Source organism: Ammospiza nelsoni, chromosome 26 (assembly GCF_027579445.1).
Source record: "Ammospiza nelsoni isolate bAmmNel1 chromosome 26, bAmmNel1.pri, whole genome shotgun sequence".
NCBI lineage: Eukaryota > Metazoa > Chordata > Aves > Passeriformes > Passerellidae > Ammospiza > Ammospiza nelsoni.
Window position 1 is genome coordinate 751,768 of NC_080658.1, and position 19,446 is coordinate 771,213.

The following is a 19,446-nucleotide window of genomic DNA, read 5'->3' on the forward strand; positions in this document are numbered from 1 at the left end:
GAAATCAGCACCCCAAACCCACCGGGCGATGGGGAGAGGGGCTGGGGGGAAACATCCCCATCCTGAAAACACCACCCCAAAACTGGGGGGACAATCCCCATCCTGAAAACACCACCCCAAAACTGGGGGGACAATCCCCATCCTGAAATCAGCACCCCAGACCCACCGGGGGTTGGGGAGAGGGACTGGGAGGGGTCCCGGCCCTGGTGCCCCCGTCCCAAAAGCAGCACCCGAAAACTGGGGAGAACATCCTCATCCCAAAAGCAGCACCCCACAACTGGGGGGGGGGGGGAACATCCCCATCCTGAAAACACCACGCCAAAACTGGGGGGAGGAACCTCACCATCCTGAAAGCCGCACCCCAAACTGTGGGGAACCTCTCCATCCTAAGAACACCACCCCAAAAGTGGGGAGGACCATCCCCATCCCAAAAACAGCACCCCCAAACGCACCGGGGAATGGAGAGAGGGGCTCGGAGTGGGTACCCCGGTGCCCCCATCCCAAAAGCAGCACCCCAAAACTGGGAGGGAACGTTCACATCCTGAAAACACCACCCCAAAACGGGGGGGGACCATCCCCATCCCAAAAGCAGCGCCCCAAACGCACCGGGGGATCGGCAGAGGGGCCCGGAGGGGGTCCCGGCGGAGTCCCGGCCCCGGCGCCCCCATCCTAAATTCAGCACCCCAAAACTGGTGGGAACTTCCTCATCCCAAAAGCAGCACCCCACAACTGGGGGGAAACATCCCCAAAACTGTGGGGGAATCTTCCCATCCCAAAAGCAGCGCCCCAAACGCACCGGGGGATGGGGACAGGGGCCCGGAGGGGGTCCCGGGGGGGGTCCCCGCCCCGGCGCCCCCATCCCGGCCCGGGGCGCTCCGTTGCCATCACCGGCGGAATTCCCGAACGTTCCCCGAGCTCCGAGCGCTCCGCCGGGACGGCCCCGATGGGCTCCGCACCCGAACGGAGCCGCGAGCGGGGATTTCTCCTTAACCCCTCCCCTCTGATCTGCGCTCAAAAACAAAGGAGGAAAAGGGGGAAAAAAAAGAGGAAAAAAAAAAAAAAAAAAAGGAGCGAAATCGCCACCCTCGGCTCTGATTTATCGCCTCGCTTTTCATCTCGGGATGGCTGCGAGCAGGGAAGTGTCGGAACGCCCTTGTTGCCTTTTATTCCTCTCGTGTCTCCCCCTTTTCCCTCCTCCCCGCGCCGCCAAAAAAAAAAAAAAAAAAAAAAAAAAAAAAAAAAAAAAAAAAAAAAAAGAGGAGAAAACTTCAAAGCGAACCCGAACCCTCCCCAAAGCCGCTCCCGAAGTTCTCCTCGAGTTTTTCCCTTTTGTCTCCGCTCGTGTTGGCCTCGGGTTTGCAGAATAAAAAACGGAGCGGCCGCGGCTGCTCCCGGGGCGGTGCTGCGGGGCTCGGAACTCATCAAACCACATAAAACACATAAAAAACACATTAAAAAACACATCGCAAACAGGAGGGGAGCAGCTTCTGCCCCGTGCCCACACCTCGAATTTCCGCGTTATTTTATTTTAACTTTTTTGGTTTTTTTTTTTTTTTTTTTTTTTTTGCTCGTCTCGGGGTGTTTTTTTTTTGCTTTGCTGTGAAATAAGCCTCCCCTGCCGGCCGCAATAAATCCCGAATTAAGGTTTCGCGTTTTTACGGCGTTAATCGCTTCCTTTGGGGCAGGATCGGGGAAAGGGGGGAGCGGAGGCGGCTGACGGAGCGGGACCGTCCGCGGAGCTGCCAGCCCGGCAGAAAGGGCCGATGGCCCGGGAATCGATGAAATCCCGCTCGCTCGAGCCGCTCCAAATGGCCAATTATCCCCCCCCGCCGCCTCCCCGGGGTTTGATCGGCCGTGCTGAGGGAAAAAAGGAGGTTTTAGTGAGTTCATCAAGGAAAAGATGGGGCAGAGAGGGGGTTTGGGGGGTCTGGGGGGTTTGGGGAGATGCTGAGTGGGGACGGAGCCCCCTGAGCCAAACCAGCCCTGTCCTGGCGGCACCAGCGCGGAAAATTCGGGGTTTTGGAGCTGGTGGAAGCGAGACAGAGCCCTGAGAGTGTGAGGAACAGCCAGGAGAGGTCAAAAAACCCCCAAAAAAATCTTCTGGTGGGGTTTCGTGACACCCAAACCCCTCCCGGGCCTGGCCTCGTCCCGAAGGGGAAGGACCGGGAGTGGGGCTGTGCCTTCCTGGGTCTGGGGTCCCTTCCTGGGTCTGGGGTCTCCTCCCGGCTCTAGGTCTGGGGTCCATTCCTGTCTTTGAGTCTGGGGTCTCCACTACATTCGGCGTCCCATTATGGGTCTGGGTCCCGTTCTGGGTTTGGGGTCCCCCCTGACTCTGGGTCTGGGGTCTCCTTCCTGTCTTTGAGTCTGGAGTCTCCTCCCGGTTTTCGGTTCCATTCTGGGTCTGAGGTCCCCTCCCGGTTCGGGGTCTGGGGTCCCCTCCCGGTTCGGGGTCTGGGGTCCCTTTCTGTCTTTAGGTCTGGGGTCTCCTCCCGATTCTCGGTCCCGTTCTGGGTCTGGGGTCCCTTCCTGTCATTGAGTCTGGAGTCTCCTCCCAGTTTTCGGTCCCATTCGGGTTCTGGGGTCCCCTCCCAGCTCTGGGTCCCGTTATGGGTCTGGGGTCCCTCCCGGTTGGGGTCTCTACAAGGCTCCATCTTTGCAGCTTTTCCCTGAATTTTCGGGCTCCTGACCCTGTTCTGGGGGGTCCCCCCGGCTCTGGGGGTCCCGCTGGACCTGCGGGGTTCTCCTGAGGCTCTGAGCCCCCAAATCGGGGCTGGGGTCGTGTCGGGGTCCCGGGACCCCCAGGCCGCCCCCTCCCCCGGTTATTGGGGGGCACAAACGGGGGGGCTGCACCGGGGCTGAACCGACCCCCTCCTCCATTTAACGGGTTTGGGGGCTCCGGGCTGCATCCCCCTTCCTGGGCCCACTTGTCACCCTCAAAGTCCCAAACCCAGAGGGAAAAAAAATTAATAATTATTAAAAAACCTAAAAATTAAAAATTATTATTGTATTTTTAAAAGCAACAAAACCAGATAAACCACTAGGGAAAAAATAAACCACAGAGGGAAAAAAAAAAATTAAAATTATTATTAAAAATTAAAAATTATTATTATTTTTTAAAAAGCAACAAAATCAAATAAACCACAGGGGGAAAAATAAACTACAGAGGGAAAAAAAAAAAATTATTATTAATTTTTTTTTTAAAGCAACAAAATCAAATAAACCACAGGGGAAAAATAAACCACAGAGGGGAAAAAAATTTAAAATGATTATTATTTTTAAAAATGCAACAAAATAAAAAAAAATAAAGAAGAGGGGAGTGGGGAGGGGGTCTGCACGCACTGAAAACCGAGGGCAGGAATGAACCCGGGGCTGTGACAGGAGCGGCGCCGCGTCCCTGGGTGTCCCTGAATATTTCATGGGAATCCGTGAAGGTTTTCCTGTGTCAGACGGAGCCAAACAGCCGCGGCCGCCTAGCAGAGCGCGGGGGGAGCAAAACGCCCAATTCTCACCCCGACATTTCATCTCCGCTCCTGCTGTCACTTTTATTGACTCCTCGCATGTCGGAGCTTGTAAAATATTTAAAAAAAAAACTCCCGAAAACATAAAAACGAGCGCTGCCGTTTCCTGCCCGCCCTTTCAACGCTCCCGCCCGGGAGCCCCGGGAGGGGAGGGGAGGGCGGCGCTGCCTCGGAGCCCGCGGAGCGCGCGGGATGCGCGGGGGATGCGCGGGGGATGCGCGCAGGATGCGCTGCCTCTTTTCGGGACACAAATGTCGTCCTAGCGCTTTCCCCGCGGTGTTTGACTGCAGGGAGCTGCTCCCGACCCGTTTTTGCCGATTTTAACCCCATTTCTGGGCTCTTTTCCCCGCGGTGTTTGGGGAGCAGCTCCCGACCCGTTTTTGCCGATTTTAACCCCATTTTTGGGCGCTTTTCCCCGCAGTGTTTGGAGAGCAGCTCCCGACCCGATTTTGCTGGTTTTTAACCCAATTTTTGGGCGCTTTGCCCGAGGTGAAGCCCTGAAGGGAAACGCGACCCTCGGGGCGCTCCGTCCAACTTTGATCCTGCGCATCCTCAACCCCTCCATCCCAGCCTGAGCGAGAGCCCAAAAATCCCAGGAAAATCCCGGAAAAGCTCCGGGAAAATCCCGGAAAAGCTCCGGAATGCCCCAAAAGGAGCTGATGCCCCTCGCCGTCCCCCCGATTTTGGGGACAATCCGCCCCTGTTGGGGTCACTCGGCAGCGCCCCGAGTTGTCCCCATTGTTCTGGGAGAGCCCCCTCGCAGCCCCGCTTTGGTTTAAAAAAAATAAAATAATATTTTAAAATAAAATTATTTCATTTAATTCCCATTTGTCAATGCGTAAATTCAACATTCCGGGGTAAAATCGGCGGGGCAACCTGCGCGGCAGGGCTGGGGAGGGGGAAAAGGGGAGAAAATGAGCTCTGGGTGATAAAGGGACGCGGCCGCGCCGTAATTTTGATTTTAAGGTCGCGCTCTTTGCCGAGCTTCGCACGCCAAACGAGGCGTTCCCGCTCTCCCCCAAATTTATACAAATCTCTCTTTAATTGGCAATCACAGACGCCGTAATTTAAGACCCCCGGCTCCGGAGCTTTCATATTAGCGCTGATCTATTACTGCAAACCGCCCGAAATAATCAGCTCCAGGGAGCGGGGCGAGGGGAGAGATCCCCGCTCGCGAACATCAGCGCTCGGCCATCATCTTCGCCCCGGCGATGATTTATCTCGGCCCGGGCCATAAACAACGCGGCTCCCCGTCCCAAACACGCGCACAACGGCAGCCGCGCCGCCGCTGACATGTTTATTGTCATAAATCAACAAAAGAGGGGGAAAAAATAAAAAAAAAAATTTAAAAAAAATTAAAAGAGAGGAGAGGTTGCGAGGGGAGAGAGAGAGAAAAAAAACCTCCCCTCCAAAAAAAATCCGTCAATGAAAATGCCTCGGCGCGCGGAGAGGAATGGGAGGAAATGGAGCCGGGGCGATTTGTCACGTTTTACGACAATAACATTAATAACAAACAATAAATTTACATGGACGCGCGGACGCGGGGAGCCCCCGCTACTCACAGCGATCCGGCCCTCGGCGCTGCCCGGGATTGTTTTACCGCGGCTCCGCTCCCCTCTCGCCTCCTCTCGCTCCTTTCTCTCCCTTTTTATTATATTTTTTTTTTCGCCCCCCTCTCTCGGTGCTTTAAAGGACACTCGGATTTCGCGTCAGGCTCGGGGAGACCGCGGCCGCGATTTTCCTGACGAATACATATCTATTCTGCAAGCTCGGCATTAATTATTTAATGAGCCACGTGATGAGGGGGAAGGGGGAAGGGGGTCCCTCCGTTCCGCACTCGCAGGACCACTCTGACCTTCCACCGGAACAGCGTTTTTTTTTTTAAAAAAAAGAACTTTCCAACCCAGCGCCGCTCGATTCTCTGTTAAACACCGCGATTTTGGGTCATTTCCCCACCCCAAGAGCGCACAAACCCTTCCCTAAACCCTTCCTGGAGCTTGGCTTTGCTCAGCCAGAGAAAACCCCGATTTTCCCCGATTTTTAATATTTTTTCCCCGATTTTTATAATTTTTCCCCAATTTTTAATTTTTTTCCCCGATTTTTAATTTTTCCCCCCGATTTTTAATTTTTCCCCCCCTCTGCGCACGCCGAGATTTTGATCACAACCGTTCCGGAGCCCAAAGCAGCCGAGAATATTTATTTCTAATATTTATTTCTAATATTTATTTCTAATATTTATTTCTAATATTTATTTCTAATATTTACTTCTAATATTTATTTCTAATATTTATTTCTATTTTTAAAGGGCTCGCAGCTCCGCCTCACTCCCAGGCCTGCCCGTTGTTATTATTTGGCCTGGAGTTTATTGTATTACAGAGGGGAGGAAGGGAAAAAAAGAGGGGAAAAAAATCAAATTTTGAGGCTGAGGAGCTGCCGAGAGAGAGGATCTTGGGAAATAAATAAAAATAAAGAGACAGAGAGGGAGAGAGCAACAAAGGGAAGCGAAGGAAAGGAGCAGGAGCCGGGGGAGGGGAGGGATCCCCCCAAAATTGGCACCAAGCAGAGCCCGAAATCCTCGAAAGCCCCAAAAATCCCCAATTCCTCCGAGCACCCCCAAATTCCCGGCTCCCAAATCCCTGCGGGGTAAAGCCCGGGGGGAGCGAAAATTAAGGGCGAAAATAAAGAATTAAAGGCGAAAATAGAGAATTTAAAGGGGAAAATGAAGAATTTAAAGGCTAAAAATGCGGATTTTAGGCTCGCTGGAAGCCGAACGGGCCGGGCTCGGGTTTCAGCAGCCCTCGATGATTTCTGCGTGGATTTTATGAAGTGCGGGCCTGGGAGGGATAAAAAATCCGATTTAAAAGGGCTGGGGGGGCTCCAGAGAGCGGAAACCCCGAGGGGAGAGCGAATTTCAGGAGAAACTCGGGACAATTCAAAAAAACGCAACTTACACTTCGTAAAAACTTCTGCTTTTCTTTTTTTTCCCCCTCTTTTTCTTTTTCCCCCCTCTTTTTCTTCTTTTCCCCCTCTCTTTCTTTATTTGCCCCTCTCTTTCTTCTTTTTCCCCTCTTTTTCTTTTCTTTCCCCTTTTTTTTTCGCTCATAACGGGGCAAACTCATTTAAAAAGAGAAAAGAACAGTAACAAAAGGGAGCGGATCCAGCGCAGGCACAAACGGAGCGCAGAACCCCCCCACCCGGCATTTTTGGGGCTGTTTAATACCACAAAAAAAAAAAAAAAAAAAAAAACAAAAAAAGTAGAAAACCCCCTTATTTTAAATGTGGCGATTTTTGTTTTGTTTAGTTTTTCGAACCCCCTCGGTTCAAAGGCTGGCGAAGGCGGCCGAGCCCTCGGAGGTGCCGCGATCAAAAGGCGTCGCCTTTGTGAGGACGGAATGAGTTTATCCCGCCCGTGATTTACGGCCGCGGCCGCGCCGCTCTTATTGCGCCTCATAAATCTGTCAGCGGCGCTGAGAAAGCGCCGAGCGCCTTTCGGGGGACGCGGAGCCAGCCCGGGACAGCGCCACCCCCTCCGCGACACCGCCCCCGTGTCCCCAGCGCCCCCCGGGCCCCCCCCAGAGCCGCACTGTGCAGAATACATTGAATTTTCCGGGATTTTTCACCGCGTCCTTACAGCCCCTGCTGCCCGCTGGGGATGGGCTCCGAGGTTTCCTCATGAAATCCTCATTTTTGGGTCTAATTTGGGGATTTTGGGCCCAATTTGGGGATGTTTGGGTGGATTTTGGGTCGAATCTGGGGATGTTTGAGTGGATTTTTGCTCTAATTTGGGGATTTTGGGGGGACTTTTTGGTCCAGTTTGGGGATTTTTGACCCAATTTGGGGATGTTTGGAGGGTGTTTTGCTCCAATTTGGGGATCAATCTTGGATTATGGACCCAATTTAAGGATCTTTGGGTGGATTTTTGCTCCAATTTGGGGATCTTCGGAGGGATTATTTTGTCTAATTTGGGCAACTTTGAGAGATTTTTTGCTCCAATTTTGGGGGTATTTGGGTGTTTTTTGCTCCAGTTTTGGGGGGGGTCTATGCGGGCATTATTTTGCCTAATTTTAAGAACTTTGAGGGGATTTTTTTTGTCCAGTTTTGGGATTTTCGAGAGGATCCTTTTGCTCCAATTTTGCCATCTTTGGGTGGTTTTTTCCCTCCAGTTCGGGGATTTTTGGGTGATTTTTTTTTTTTTTTTTTTTGCCTAATTTTTGGGCAGGGATAACAAAGAGCTCCGGGGAGATTTGGGGTGACCGGGGGGGTCCCGGGGATCCCCGCGCTGGCAGCGGGAGGAGGAGGAGGAGGAGGAGGAAGAGGAGGAGGAGGAGGAGGAGCGGGGGGAGCACAGGGACTCTGCAAACAAAGGAATTTCTGAAATCAGAGATCAGACCAGGCCAGGCCGCGGCTCCTCTGCTCCTCGGGCTTTACATTTGAATTTTTTTCCCCAAAAAAATTTAAATTTGTGCGGCCAACCCCACTCCCATCCCCCAAAACCCCTCTCCCGACACAGAACAAGGCGCAAAAAATCCGATTTTTACACAACAAAACCACGCGAGAAACCCCGTTAGGCTCGGAACGATTAAACCGCGAGAAAACAGAAATAAATCAAATTTTAGGAATTTTTTCCCCCCATTTTTCGCTCCCTCCCCGCTGGTCGCCCAGGCCCGGCTTTGCTGGGCTGGGGGTTGAGCTCAGTGTCCGGCCTGGGGCAGGTCAAGGGTTCCGAGGTCACTCGCGGGCTGTAAAACCCGGGCTAATGGGCCAGAAAAGTGAACTCTGCCTGACCCCGGCCCGGCCGCGCTGCCCCGGCTCCGATTTCCTCATTTCCCACAGAAATCCGCGGGCACGGCCGAAACCCCGGCGGGAAACGGCCCCGGCACGGCCTAAACCCAGCTTGAAACGGGCTTGAAACGGGCTTAAAAAGGGGTTGAAACGGGCTTAAAACGGGCTTGAAACGGGCTTAAAATGGGCTTAAAACGGGCTTAAAAAGGGGTTGAAACGGGCTTAAAACGGGCTTGAAACGGGCTTAAAACGGTCTTGAAACGGTCTTAAAACGGGCTTAAAACCGGGGTGTTCCTGGGACGGTTTAAATCGGGAATAGTCAGAGGTTTTGGGACAGTTTAAATTTGGAATGTTCAGAGTTCCTGGGACAGTTTAAACCCGGAATATTCAGAGTTTATGGGACAGTTTAAACCCGGAATATTCAGAGTTCCTGGGGCGGTTTTAACCTGAAATGTTCCCAATTCCTGGGACAGTTTAAATTGGGAATATTAGAATTTCCTGGGACAGTTTAAACCGGGAATGTTCCCAGTTCCTGGGACAATTTAACCCTGGAATATTCCCAGTTCCTGGGAAAGTTTAAACTGGAAACGTTCCCAATTCCTAGGACATTTTAACCCGTGAATGTTCCCAGTTCCCGGTTCCTGGGACAGTTTAACCCGGGAATGCTCTCAGTTCCCGGGACAGTTTAAACTGGGAATGTTCGAATTTCCTGGGACTGTTTAACCTGGGAAAGTTCCCAGTTCCTCGAAGAGTTTAAACTGGGAATGTTCCCAGTTCCTGGGGCAATTTAAACTGGAAATATTCCAAGTTTATGGACAGTTAAACCCGGGAAGATTCACATTTCCTGGGACAGTTTAAGCCCAGAATGTTCCCGGGACATTTTGAACCAGGAATACTCGCCTTTCCCGGGACAGTGTAACCCGGGAATATTTGCATTTCCCGGGACACTCAGAGGCCGCTCCACCAAACCCTCCCCAAACCGTCCCGTGAGAGATTTAACTGGGGAAAAAAACCGGAAAAAACCAAATTTTGAGCATAAACCCCCAAATCTCCACCCGGACCCAGCACCTGGAGCTCCTGCAGCAAACCCCAACCACGCCCAGCCCCAAACCGAGACAGAATTTAAATAAAAACCCCGAACTCCTCCAAGACGCGCCCCAAAAACGGAGGGAAAAGGGAAAAGCCCACACGAGAGCTCGCGGGGAGCTTCTCCTTGCACTTCCACCGGTTAAAAACTCCTTTTTTTCTCTGATTTCCCCCAGATTTGTGTCAGAACCCGGTCCCAAAGTCCCTCCGAGAGCGGCTGCGTTACCTGCTGCGCTCCCAAATCCTTTTTGCATCGCCCTCATGCTCGGGGTGGCTCCTTCCGAACCGACAGGGGAGGGGGGCTGCAGGAAATTTGGCTTTTCTCCCCCAAAAAAAGAGAATCTTTCACCTCTGGGGCGCGGGTTTTATTACCGGCAATATTTCTATTATTATTATTATTATTATTATTATTATTATTATTATTATTATTATTAATTCTAATTCTCATTGGTGGCCCCGAAGGTTTCTTGGAGGAGTCCGGGGGATTTTTGCCGCCAGACGGTCTGCGGAGATTTGCTGTTGAATAACAATGGGAAAAGGGATAAGTATTTAAAGAAAAGAAGTGATTAATGATTTTCTGTATAATTCTCGCATTTTTCTTGCCTTCTGTCCGCTCCTAATGGCTGTGAACTTTCGGGTCCTATAGAAATCTCCTTTTCTCCCCCTTCCATCCCATTCACGCTCCCCAGCTTTGATTTGCCCCCACAGACCCCGCATTCCTGCCAGCATATGCTGCTCTTTTTTCATTTTTTCCCCCCCTTTTTTTTTTGGGTTTAAAACACCCATTTTTGGCCATTCTTAGGAGCCCCCTCTCGAAACTCGCACCCTCTTCCCAAGCAGATCAAAGGGAGGAGCAGCGGAATAAAAATGCAGCAGCGGCCAAACAAACCGCCCCAAACCTGGCGGAACTCTGATAAAATACAGCCCTTGCCAGGAAAATAAATAAAGAAAAGAAAGAAACGTGCGAGTTGCGCTGTCGCCACCTCTTAAACAGCGAGAATTAAACCAAAATCCGGCCATAAATCCGTTTTTTTTCTTTTGTTTTACATCACACCGAGCAGAGCCTGCACCATGTGACCGCACGAATATTATTTATTTTAAAGCATTAAAAAGAAAAAAAAAATAAAAAAAGGTTTTGTGTGAATGGGGGGCAGAGGAAATTTTGGGGAGAAACAATTTTATTCCCACAAGGTGCGGGCTGAGCTCCTGCAGCCGGGGCAGAGATTTGAAATATCCCAGCCCTGCTTTGTCTCGGGATAAACTGGGGCCGGAATTTGGGTCCTGATTGGGCTTTTGGGAGGATTCCGTGAATATTGAACAAACTTCTAAAATTATTATTGTTATTACTATTATTACTGTTATTACTGTTATTACAATTATTGCTATTATTACTATTATTATTTTTATTATAATCATTATCTTTATTATTTTATTTATTTTATTTTAAAGTTTATTTTTATTTTAAAATTTTATTATATTTATATTTATAATTTCGTTTTATTTATATATAGACATTCATATATCCATTTATAGCTACATTTTCTATTTATAGCTCTCTATATTTATATTTACACTTTATATTTATACCTCTACTTACCGCTACACTTACACCCACCCTTACACATATATTTATACTTAAATCTATATCTAACACATTTTTATTCCTATTATCGTCATTATTTCAGCCCTTTCCCTGAGCTGCCTCCACCCCCTTGGAGGACAATAAATTTTTTTTTTTCTCTCCGTTCCTAACCCAGAACAGCGCTGGGGTTTTTTTTTGTGGTTTTTTTTTTTTTTTTTTTCCTCTCGATCCTTTCGTACCCGAAAAAGAAAATGAAAATTAATACAAGAGCTGCGGCTGACAAAAGGAGCCATTTGTCTTCTTGATTATCTATTTGCTTGTCAGGCCCTGAGCTATGGCAGGAGCGGCTCCTTTTGTGCACCCCAAACCCACCCAGAACCCCCCGAACATCTGGGCCCAAATTGGACTCATTAATGCATTAACTACCCCGGAGAGGGAGGGATTTCAAACAAAAAAAATAATTAAAAAAATAGAAATAAATAAAAGCCAAAAGATCTCAGGAGAAATCGGAGGCAGCAAAGCGTTAATGAGCGGCCGTGTTCGGGCTGGGGCGCGGAAAAAGAGAATTAATCTGCGCTTTGAACAAATAAATCATCATATCTGGGGCTTAGCGCTACTTAGAGCTGCTCAAACATCTTTTGTTTTCATTAGGGGGCTGCGGGCTGCGCCGCTGACAACAAAAAAACGCGAAAAAAAAATCGTCAAAATTACAAATAAACCGATTGTTCGCGGCTCGAGATAAATATATTTATTTTTCCACCCCATAAATAACCCCAGTCCGGCCTCGCCCCCCCAAGAACCACGCAGGGGCAGGTTTGGGATCAGAATTTATTTCTGAGCGGCGTTTTTGGGGTTTTTGGGGATTTCCAGGTAAATCCGGACAACCCCGAGGACAAAGGGGACAGAGGGGACCGGAGGGGGGTCGGGACCGCCCCTCCCCAGACCCGAAATTCACATTTTCAGCCCCAAACCGGGGCAGGGAGGAGCTTTGGGGCGCTCCCAGTTCATCCCAGTTCATCCCAGTTCATCCCAGTTCCCCTTCCCTCCCCACCCCCCTCACTCGCAATGAACCTGCTGGGGTTGAAAAAAACACCAAAAAATCAAAAAAAAAAAAGGGTTTGATCCCACTCCATTCTCTTCCCTTTTTGTCCAATACCTCCTTGACCCAATTCCCATTTTTAATTTTTTTTTTCTCCCGGTATCACAAAGTTCTCAACTCCCCGGAGGAGATTTGGGGGTTTTTGTTGAGTTTTTGGGGTTTTTTTGGGTTTTTTGTGTCTCCAATTTCGTCTCTTTGGGACAACGGGGCAGAAATTTCGGGGTTGGGAAGAAAGAAATGAGGGAGTTAGAAAATTGATAAAGAAAATGGAAAAAAGGGGGAAAAAGAGAGAAAAAAGGAAAATAAAGAAAGAAAACAAAGGGGAAAAAAGGAAAAATGGAAAAAAATAGAAAGGGGAAAGAGATAGAGGGGAAGAAGGAGGGAGGAAGAAAATTGGTGAAGAAAACTTTTTAAAAGGGGAAAAAGGAAAAAAACAACCCAAATAAAAACAAAGGGGAAAAGGGAAAAAGAAGGGAAAAAAAAGACAAGAATATTTTCAAGAAGATGGGGAAAAGGGGGGAAAAAAGAGAAAGAAAATAAACCAAGAAAAGAAGAGAATAAAAGGGGGCGAAAAAGAAGATAAAATGAAAAAAAAATTAGAGGGGGAAAAAGGAGGGCAAAAAAGGGGAAAATGAGGGGAAAAACAAGAAAAAAAGGAGAAAAAAAAAGGCAAAAAAGGGGGTGGCGTAGAAAATGCAGTTGTGGGGAAGGAGCTGAGGCTCATTTATTAAAGCGGGCGCTGCTGTCGGGGTAATAGCAGACATAAGGTCCATCCTTTGTACGGGAGAGTAAACATGACAAATGGGGCCGAGCTCGGCGTGATTAAAGATGAAACAAGGATCCATCTCAGGCAAATCCCAAAAAAAATCCTGCTCCGGCCTCCCCTTCCCTAGCAGCCCCAGCTTTGTGCTCAGCTGCGCCCAGCGCCGGCCCCGCACTTCGAATCGGGGTAAAAATGAGCAAAATTCAAATTATTGGTGGGAATAACCAGCGCCCGCCACTCCCCGTGGGTCAAATGGCGTAAAAATTATCAAAATTCAAATTATTGGGGGAATAACCAACACCCTCCTGTCCACACAGTTAAATTCATGTTAAAATGATCAAAATTCAAATTATTGGTGGGAATAACCAGCACCCGCCACTCCCTGTGGGTCAAATGGTGTAAAAATTATCAAAATTCAAATTATTGGTGGGAATAACCAACACCCGCCTGTCCCTGTGGTTAAACTCAAAAAAATGATCAAAACTCAAATTATTGCTGGGAATAACCAGCACCCGCCACTCCCCGTGGTTCAAATGGCACAAAAATGATCAAAATTCAAATTATTGGTGGGAATAACCAACACCCAGCACTCCCAGTGAGTCAAATGGCATAAACATTATTAAAACTCAAATTATTGGTGGGAATAACCAGCACCCGACCTTCCCCAGGGGTCAACTCAGTGTTAAAAATGATAAAACTCAAACTATTGGTGGGAATAACTACCACCCGCCTGTCCCCGTGGTTAAAATCGGCATCAAAATGATCAAAATTCAAATTATTGGTGGGAATAACCAGCGCCCGCCCGTCCCAATGGTTGAAATAAAAATTAAAATTAAAATTATTTGCCATAAATAATGAGCACCCTGTCAGTCCCCGCTGTTCAAATCAGTGTAAGAAATGATAAAAATTAAAATTATTGCGTTTCCCGCTCTGCACTCGCACGAGTTCACACCCCAAACACGCACACGCATCCATGGGGGCAGTTGTGGGGCAGTGGCCGGTCTGTGGGATCGGGTTTGGGATCCTCCTTGTGGGATCGGCCTTTGGGATCCTCCTCTGCGTGGGATCAAGTTTGGGATCCTCCTTATGGGATTGGCCTTTGGGATCCTCCTCTGTGTGGGATCTGGGTTTGGGATCCTCCTCCTTGTGGGATTTGAGTTTGGGATCCTCCTGTAGGATCTGCCTTTTGGATCCTCCTCCTTGTTGGGTTTGGGATCCTCCTCCTTGTAGGATCTGTGGTTGGGATCGTCCTCCTTGAGGGATCTGCCTTTGGGATCATCCTTGAGGTATTTGAGTTTGAGATCCTCCTCTTTGTGGGATCTGAGTTTGGGATCCTCCCTGTAGGATCTGGCTTTGGGATTCTCCTCCTTGTAGGATCTGTGTTTGGGATCCTCCTTGTGGGATCTGCCTTTGTGATCACCCTTGAGTTATTTAAGTTTGGGATCCTCCTCTTCGTGGGATTTGAGTTTGGGATCCTCCCTGTAGGATCTGGCTTTGGGTTCCTCCCTGTGGGACCGGCATTGGGAATCCTCCTCCTTGGGGGATGTGGCCTTGGGATCCTCCTTGTGGGATGCAACTTTGGGATCCTCCTCTTTGTGGGATCTGTGTTTGGGATCCTCCTTGTTGGATTTGTGTTTGGGATCCTTCTTGAGGGATCTACATTTGTGGTCCTCCCCCTTGAGGGATCTGCCTTTGTGATCCTCCTCCTTGTGGGATTTGAGTTTGTGATCCTCCTCCTTGTGGGATTTGAGCTTGTGATCCTCCTCCTTGAGGGATCTGCTTTCAGGATCTTCCTCCTTGTGGGATGTAACTTTGGGATCTTCCTCAAGGGATCTGCCTTTGGGATCCTCCTTGAGGGATGTGACTTTGGGTTCCTTCTCCTTGTGGGATCTGCCTTTGGGATCCTCCCTGTAGGATCTGGGGTTGGGATCCTCCCTGTAGGATCTGCCTTTAGGATCCTCTCTTTGGGATCTGCAGGGATCAGGAGGAGGAGCTGACCCCATCTTGGTGCTGGGTAACGAAGAGCAGCCCGAACTTTAACCATGGATCAAACAATCATTAAATAATGATAAAAATTAAAATTGTCCCATTTCCCTCTCTGCATTCACACGAGTTCACACCCCAAACAAGCACACACATCCATAGGGGCGGTTATGGGGCAGCGGCCAGTCTGTGGGATCGGGTTTGGAATCCTCCTCCTTGTGGGATTTGAGTTTGGGATCCTCCTTGTGGGATCTGCCTTTGGGATCTTCCTCGAAGGATTTGAGTTTGGCCTCCTCCTCCTCCTTGAGGGATCTGCCTTTGGGATCCTCCTTGGGGGATGTGACTTTGGGATCCTCCTCCTTGCGGGATCTTGGTTTGGGATCCTCCTCCTTGAGGGATCTGCCTTTGGGATCCTCCTTGAGATATTTGAATTTGGGATCCTTCTCCTTGTGGGACCTGTGTTTGAGATCCTGCTCCTTGTGGGATGTAACTTTGGGATCCTCCCTGTAGGATCTGCCTTTGGGATCCTCCTCCATGTAGGATCTATCTTTGGGATCCTCCCTGTGGGATCTGCAGGGATCAGGAGGAGGAGCTGACCCGATCTCGGTGTTGGGTAACAAAGAGCACCCCTGCCTTTCCCCGCGGTTCAAATAATAATTAAAATAATGATAAAAATTAAAATGATCACATTTCCCTTCCTGCACTCACACGAGTTCACACCCCAAACATGCACACTCATCCATAGGGGCGGTTATAGGGCGACCGCTGGTCCGTGGGATCGGGTTTGGGATCCTTGTTGGATCTGGGTTTGGGATCCTCCTCCTTGAGGGATGTGACCTTGGGATCCTCCTTGAGGGATCTGCCTTTGGGATCCTTGTTGGATCTGACTTTGGGATCCTCCTTGAGCGATGTGACTTTGGGCTCCTCCTCCTCCTTGTGGGATCTGTCTTTGGGCTCCTCCTCCTCCCTGTAGGATCTGGCTTTGGGCTCCTCCTTGCGGGATCTGCCTTTGGGATCCTCCTTGTGGGATTTGTGTTTGGGCTCCTCCTCCTCCTCCCTGTGGGATCTGCGTTTGGGATCCTCCCTGCGGGGCCTGCAGGGCGCTGGAGGAGGAGGAGCTGGACCTGACCTTGGTGTTGGGCAATTTGTGATCCTTCTTCCACTTCATCCTGCGGTTCTGGAACCAGATCTTGATCTGGCGCTCGCTGAGGCTCAGGGCGTGCGCGATCTCCAGGCGCCGGCGCCGCGTCAGGTACCGGTTGTAGTGGAACTCCTTCTCCAATTCCAGAACTTGCTGCCGCGTGTACGCCGTGCGCGAGCGCTTCGCCTCCCCGCCGCACAAACCGGGGTTCACTGCCGGGCCGCGGGGGAAAAAAAGGGGGGAAAAAGGCGTGAGAATACTAAAAAAAAAATGGGGGCAGGTATGTGAAACTATTTTAAAGTGGGACAATGTGAAAATATAGAAAATGAGGGGGAAATATATTGAAATACAAAAAAAAAAAAAAAAAGGGGGGGGAAAGCTGTGAAAATATTAAAAAATAAAAGGGAAAATATGTGAAAATATTAAAAAATAACCAGGAAGGAAATATGTGGAAATACAAAAAATGGAGGAGGGGGGGGAAATATGTGAAAATACCAAAAAATAGTGGAGGGATATGAAAATATAGAAAAGTGGGGGGGAAGATGGGGAAGTATTTAAAAATTGGGGGGGGGAATATGTGGAAATATAGAAAAATGGGGGGAAGATGTGGAAATACCAAAAAAATGGGGGGAGAAATATGTGAAAATATTAAAAAATGGGGGGGAAAATATGTTGAAATTCCAAAAAAGGGGGGAATGTGAAAATATTAAAAAAGGGGGAAATATTTAAAAAAATAAGGGGAAAAAAGTGAAAATACACAAATAAAGGAGGAAATATTTGGAAATACAAAAGAATTGGGGGGAGAATGTGAAAACATGAGGAAAAGAAAAGGGAGAACATGTTAAAACACACAAAAAAAGGGGAGGGGGAAAGATGTGAAAGCATGAAAAAAAAAAGGAGAGAAAATGTGAAAACACACAAAAGAAAGGGAAAAAAGATGTGAAAACGCACACAAAAAAGGAAAAAAATATGTGAAAACACAAAAAAAAAAAAAGACGAGAGAACACACAGAGAAAAGGGGGAAATATAAGGGGAAAATAAATTTAAAATGAGGGAAAATAAGAAAAGCAGAATTACCAAGCTGTTCCTTTAAAGGGGTCTTTCCCCCTCAAAAAATCACAAAAAAAAAAAAAGCGTCACAGATTCTTCATAAGGGGAGATTTGCTTAAAAAAAAAAATAAATAAAAAGGGAATCGTTCTAAAAATGCCCCCAGAGCCGAGGTGCAAATCTGCACCTCTTGGTGGACGCGGATTCCTGACTGAAGGTTTTTCCGAGGCCCCCCAGACGCGATTCCCGTGCCCTGCCAGGGTGGAAATTCGCATTTGTGCGCTCGCAGCTCTGCCGGAGCAGCGCGGAATTATCCCCAAAAGTTCCCCCTGCGCCCTGGGAAAGGGGCGAGAGCGGGGGCTGCGGGTTGGGAAATGCCTCCCTTGAAAAAAAAGTAAATAAAAAAGAGAAAGAAAGGGGAAAAAGGAGGGGAGGGAAAGAGAAGGAAAAAAAGGGAGGAAAGAAAAGGGAGGGGGAAAAAAACTGAGGGAAAAAAAGAAAAGAGGGCAGGGGAGGGGAAAACAGTAAAACTTTACTCAATCCGCCACTTAAATACAAATTACCAAAACATAAAACTTCACTTAGGAAGATTCAACAGCCATTAAAAAAAAAAAAAAAAAAAAAAAAAAAAAAAAAAAAGAGGGGAAAAAAAAGTAAAAAAAAAAAAAAAGGAAAGTAGCCTGGAAGAAACTGGAGGAGGATGGTAACAGAGACTTCAAAGGCACATGGCCAAGCAGAGCAATAAAAATTTATGGAGGATGTAATTATAGCGCTCTGCAAAGCGGCGCTCGTAAATCTCCGCCGGGCGCTCCTTTCACAAGTGCCGCACAGGCTTTTCCGCGGGCCCGCGAGGTGCTACTCCGGCTATAAAGCGAAGCCCTTTTCCCCTTTTCTCCCCGCACTCACCCGAGCTTACGTGGACTTTTTTCATCCAGGGGTAAAGCACGGGCTCGGCGGGGCCGCGGCTGCAGGCGGGGGGCGGGCTGGGGCTGCGCGGCCGCGGCTCGGCGGCGCCTCCTCCGCGGGGCTGCGCGGAGCCCGGGCACGGCGCGTACGGCTGCTCCGCGCAGGCGGCCCGCGCCCCGGGCCGGTACATCGCCTCGTCATGGTGGAACGGAGCGTCCCGGTGCCTCTGGTAGTACTCCGGCGAGTGACTGGGAAGGTAATCGCTGTGGGAATATTCCTCGCAGGGTGGGAACTTGGGGTCCACGTAGTTGGAGTTGATCAGGAACGAGCTCATGGCCATTAATTTCTTGGGGGTTTAGCGCGCGCGCGCGGGGGGAAGGAAAACAATTATATCTGTGTATATATGTCTATATATATATATATATATATATATATGTGTGTGTGTGTATCCGCCTCTCTCTCCTCTGTCTCTTTCTCCGCTTAAAATTTATTCGTGCGCCCCCCACCCGCCCGCCCGCCCCCCCGCCTCCCCTTCGGTGCTTTTCCTGTTTGGCGGAGCCCTCCTACTCACTGTCAAGTGAACAAAGTTGGCTCCATGTGACAGCGCGGGCCAATGGCGAGGGCCACGCCGAGCCCCGGATAAGGAAACCTGCCCAGCCCGGGCTCTCCCGGGGCCCCCCGGCATCCCCGGGGAGGCGCTCGGGGGGCGTCGGCTGCCCCTCGATCACCCCCGGTGCCCTCCGGTCACCCCCGGCCACCCCCGCTGCCCCTCGGCCACCCCCGTCTCCCCCCACCCCTCGGGGGTGTGTCCTGGGCTGGGGGCAGCGCGCCCCCCCTCAGAACGCCGCCAAAAAGGGAATAATTCGAAGGAAAAGCGGAATTTTCAGGGGGTTCGGGGGCGATCGCGGCGCTGCCTCCCCCTCCCCAAGCCCCCGCAGGCGCAGCTGGGCCGGGCCGGGGTCGCCGCCCCCCGAGCGGGGCTGTGGCAGAGATGGATGGGGCTGCGCGGGGATCGATAGGAAAGGCAGCAGCGAAATCGGGGTGCGGGGACCCCAAAAGCCAAACCCCCGAAAGGAGCGCGGCCCCCCAGCCGGAGCCAGCGCTGATGAACAATCATTACAAAAATTATTGCAATTGTTACAAACCAAATTGACCCCAGCCCTGGCCCAGCTTGGCCTCGCCCTTCTGGTCATGAAGAGGCTTCGAAAGGCTCCGAGACCCCCCCGGAATCCCCCAATTCCTGCGGGCAGACCCCAAACGCGCCCGGGGAAAGCGGCGGCGGCGGCAGCGAGGAAATTTTATTGATTTGTGAATCCGTGTCAGAGCACGCGAATTAAAGCAAAAGCGGGCGAGCCCCGCTCTGAAATGTCAGCGACAACGCCCGCGACCCCTCCCCAAACGCCCCAAATTCCCCAAATGCCCCAAATCCCCCAGACCCCAAATCCCCCTCGCAGCTCCTCCGTTATCTCCCAGCACTGATAAAGTTTTATCGCGGCAGCGCCGGAGTTGAGCTGAGGTCAAACCCAAAGATTTCTAAA

General features: G+C 49.9%; 2 protein-coding genes across 2 annotated transcripts; both read right to left on the reverse strand.

The window, feature by feature from the left end:
* Nucleotides 1-13,677: 13,677 nt before the first annotated feature.
* On the reverse strand, nucleotides 13,678-14,874 carry LOC132083977 (uncharacterized protein DKFZp434B061-like). Its single transcript, XM_059488949.1, has 2 exons — nucleotides 13,928-14,874; nucleotides 13,678-13,871 (listed from the first exon to the last, which is right to left on the reverse strand). The coding sequence occupies exons 1-2, from the start codon at nucleotides 14,872-14,874 to the stop codon at nucleotides 13,697-13,699; spliced, it is 1,122 nt and encodes a 373-aa protein (XP_059344932.1). The 3' UTR covers nucleotides 13,678-13,696.
* A 627-nt stretch (nucleotides 14,875-15,501) lies between these two features.
* LOC132083982 (homeobox protein Hox-B4-like) lies at nucleotides 15,502-18,254 on the reverse strand. The gene is made up of 2 exons (XM_059488963.1): nucleotides 17,909-18,254; nucleotides 15,502-16,166 (listed from the first exon to the last, which is right to left on the reverse strand). The coding sequence occupies exons 1-2, from the start codon at nucleotides 18,246-18,248 to the stop codon at nucleotides 15,565-15,567; spliced, it is 942 nt and encodes a 313-aa protein (XP_059344946.1). The 5' UTR covers nucleotides 18,249-18,254; the 3' UTR covers nucleotides 15,502-15,564.
* Between the last annotated feature and the right edge of the window lie 1,192 nt (nucleotides 18,255-19,446).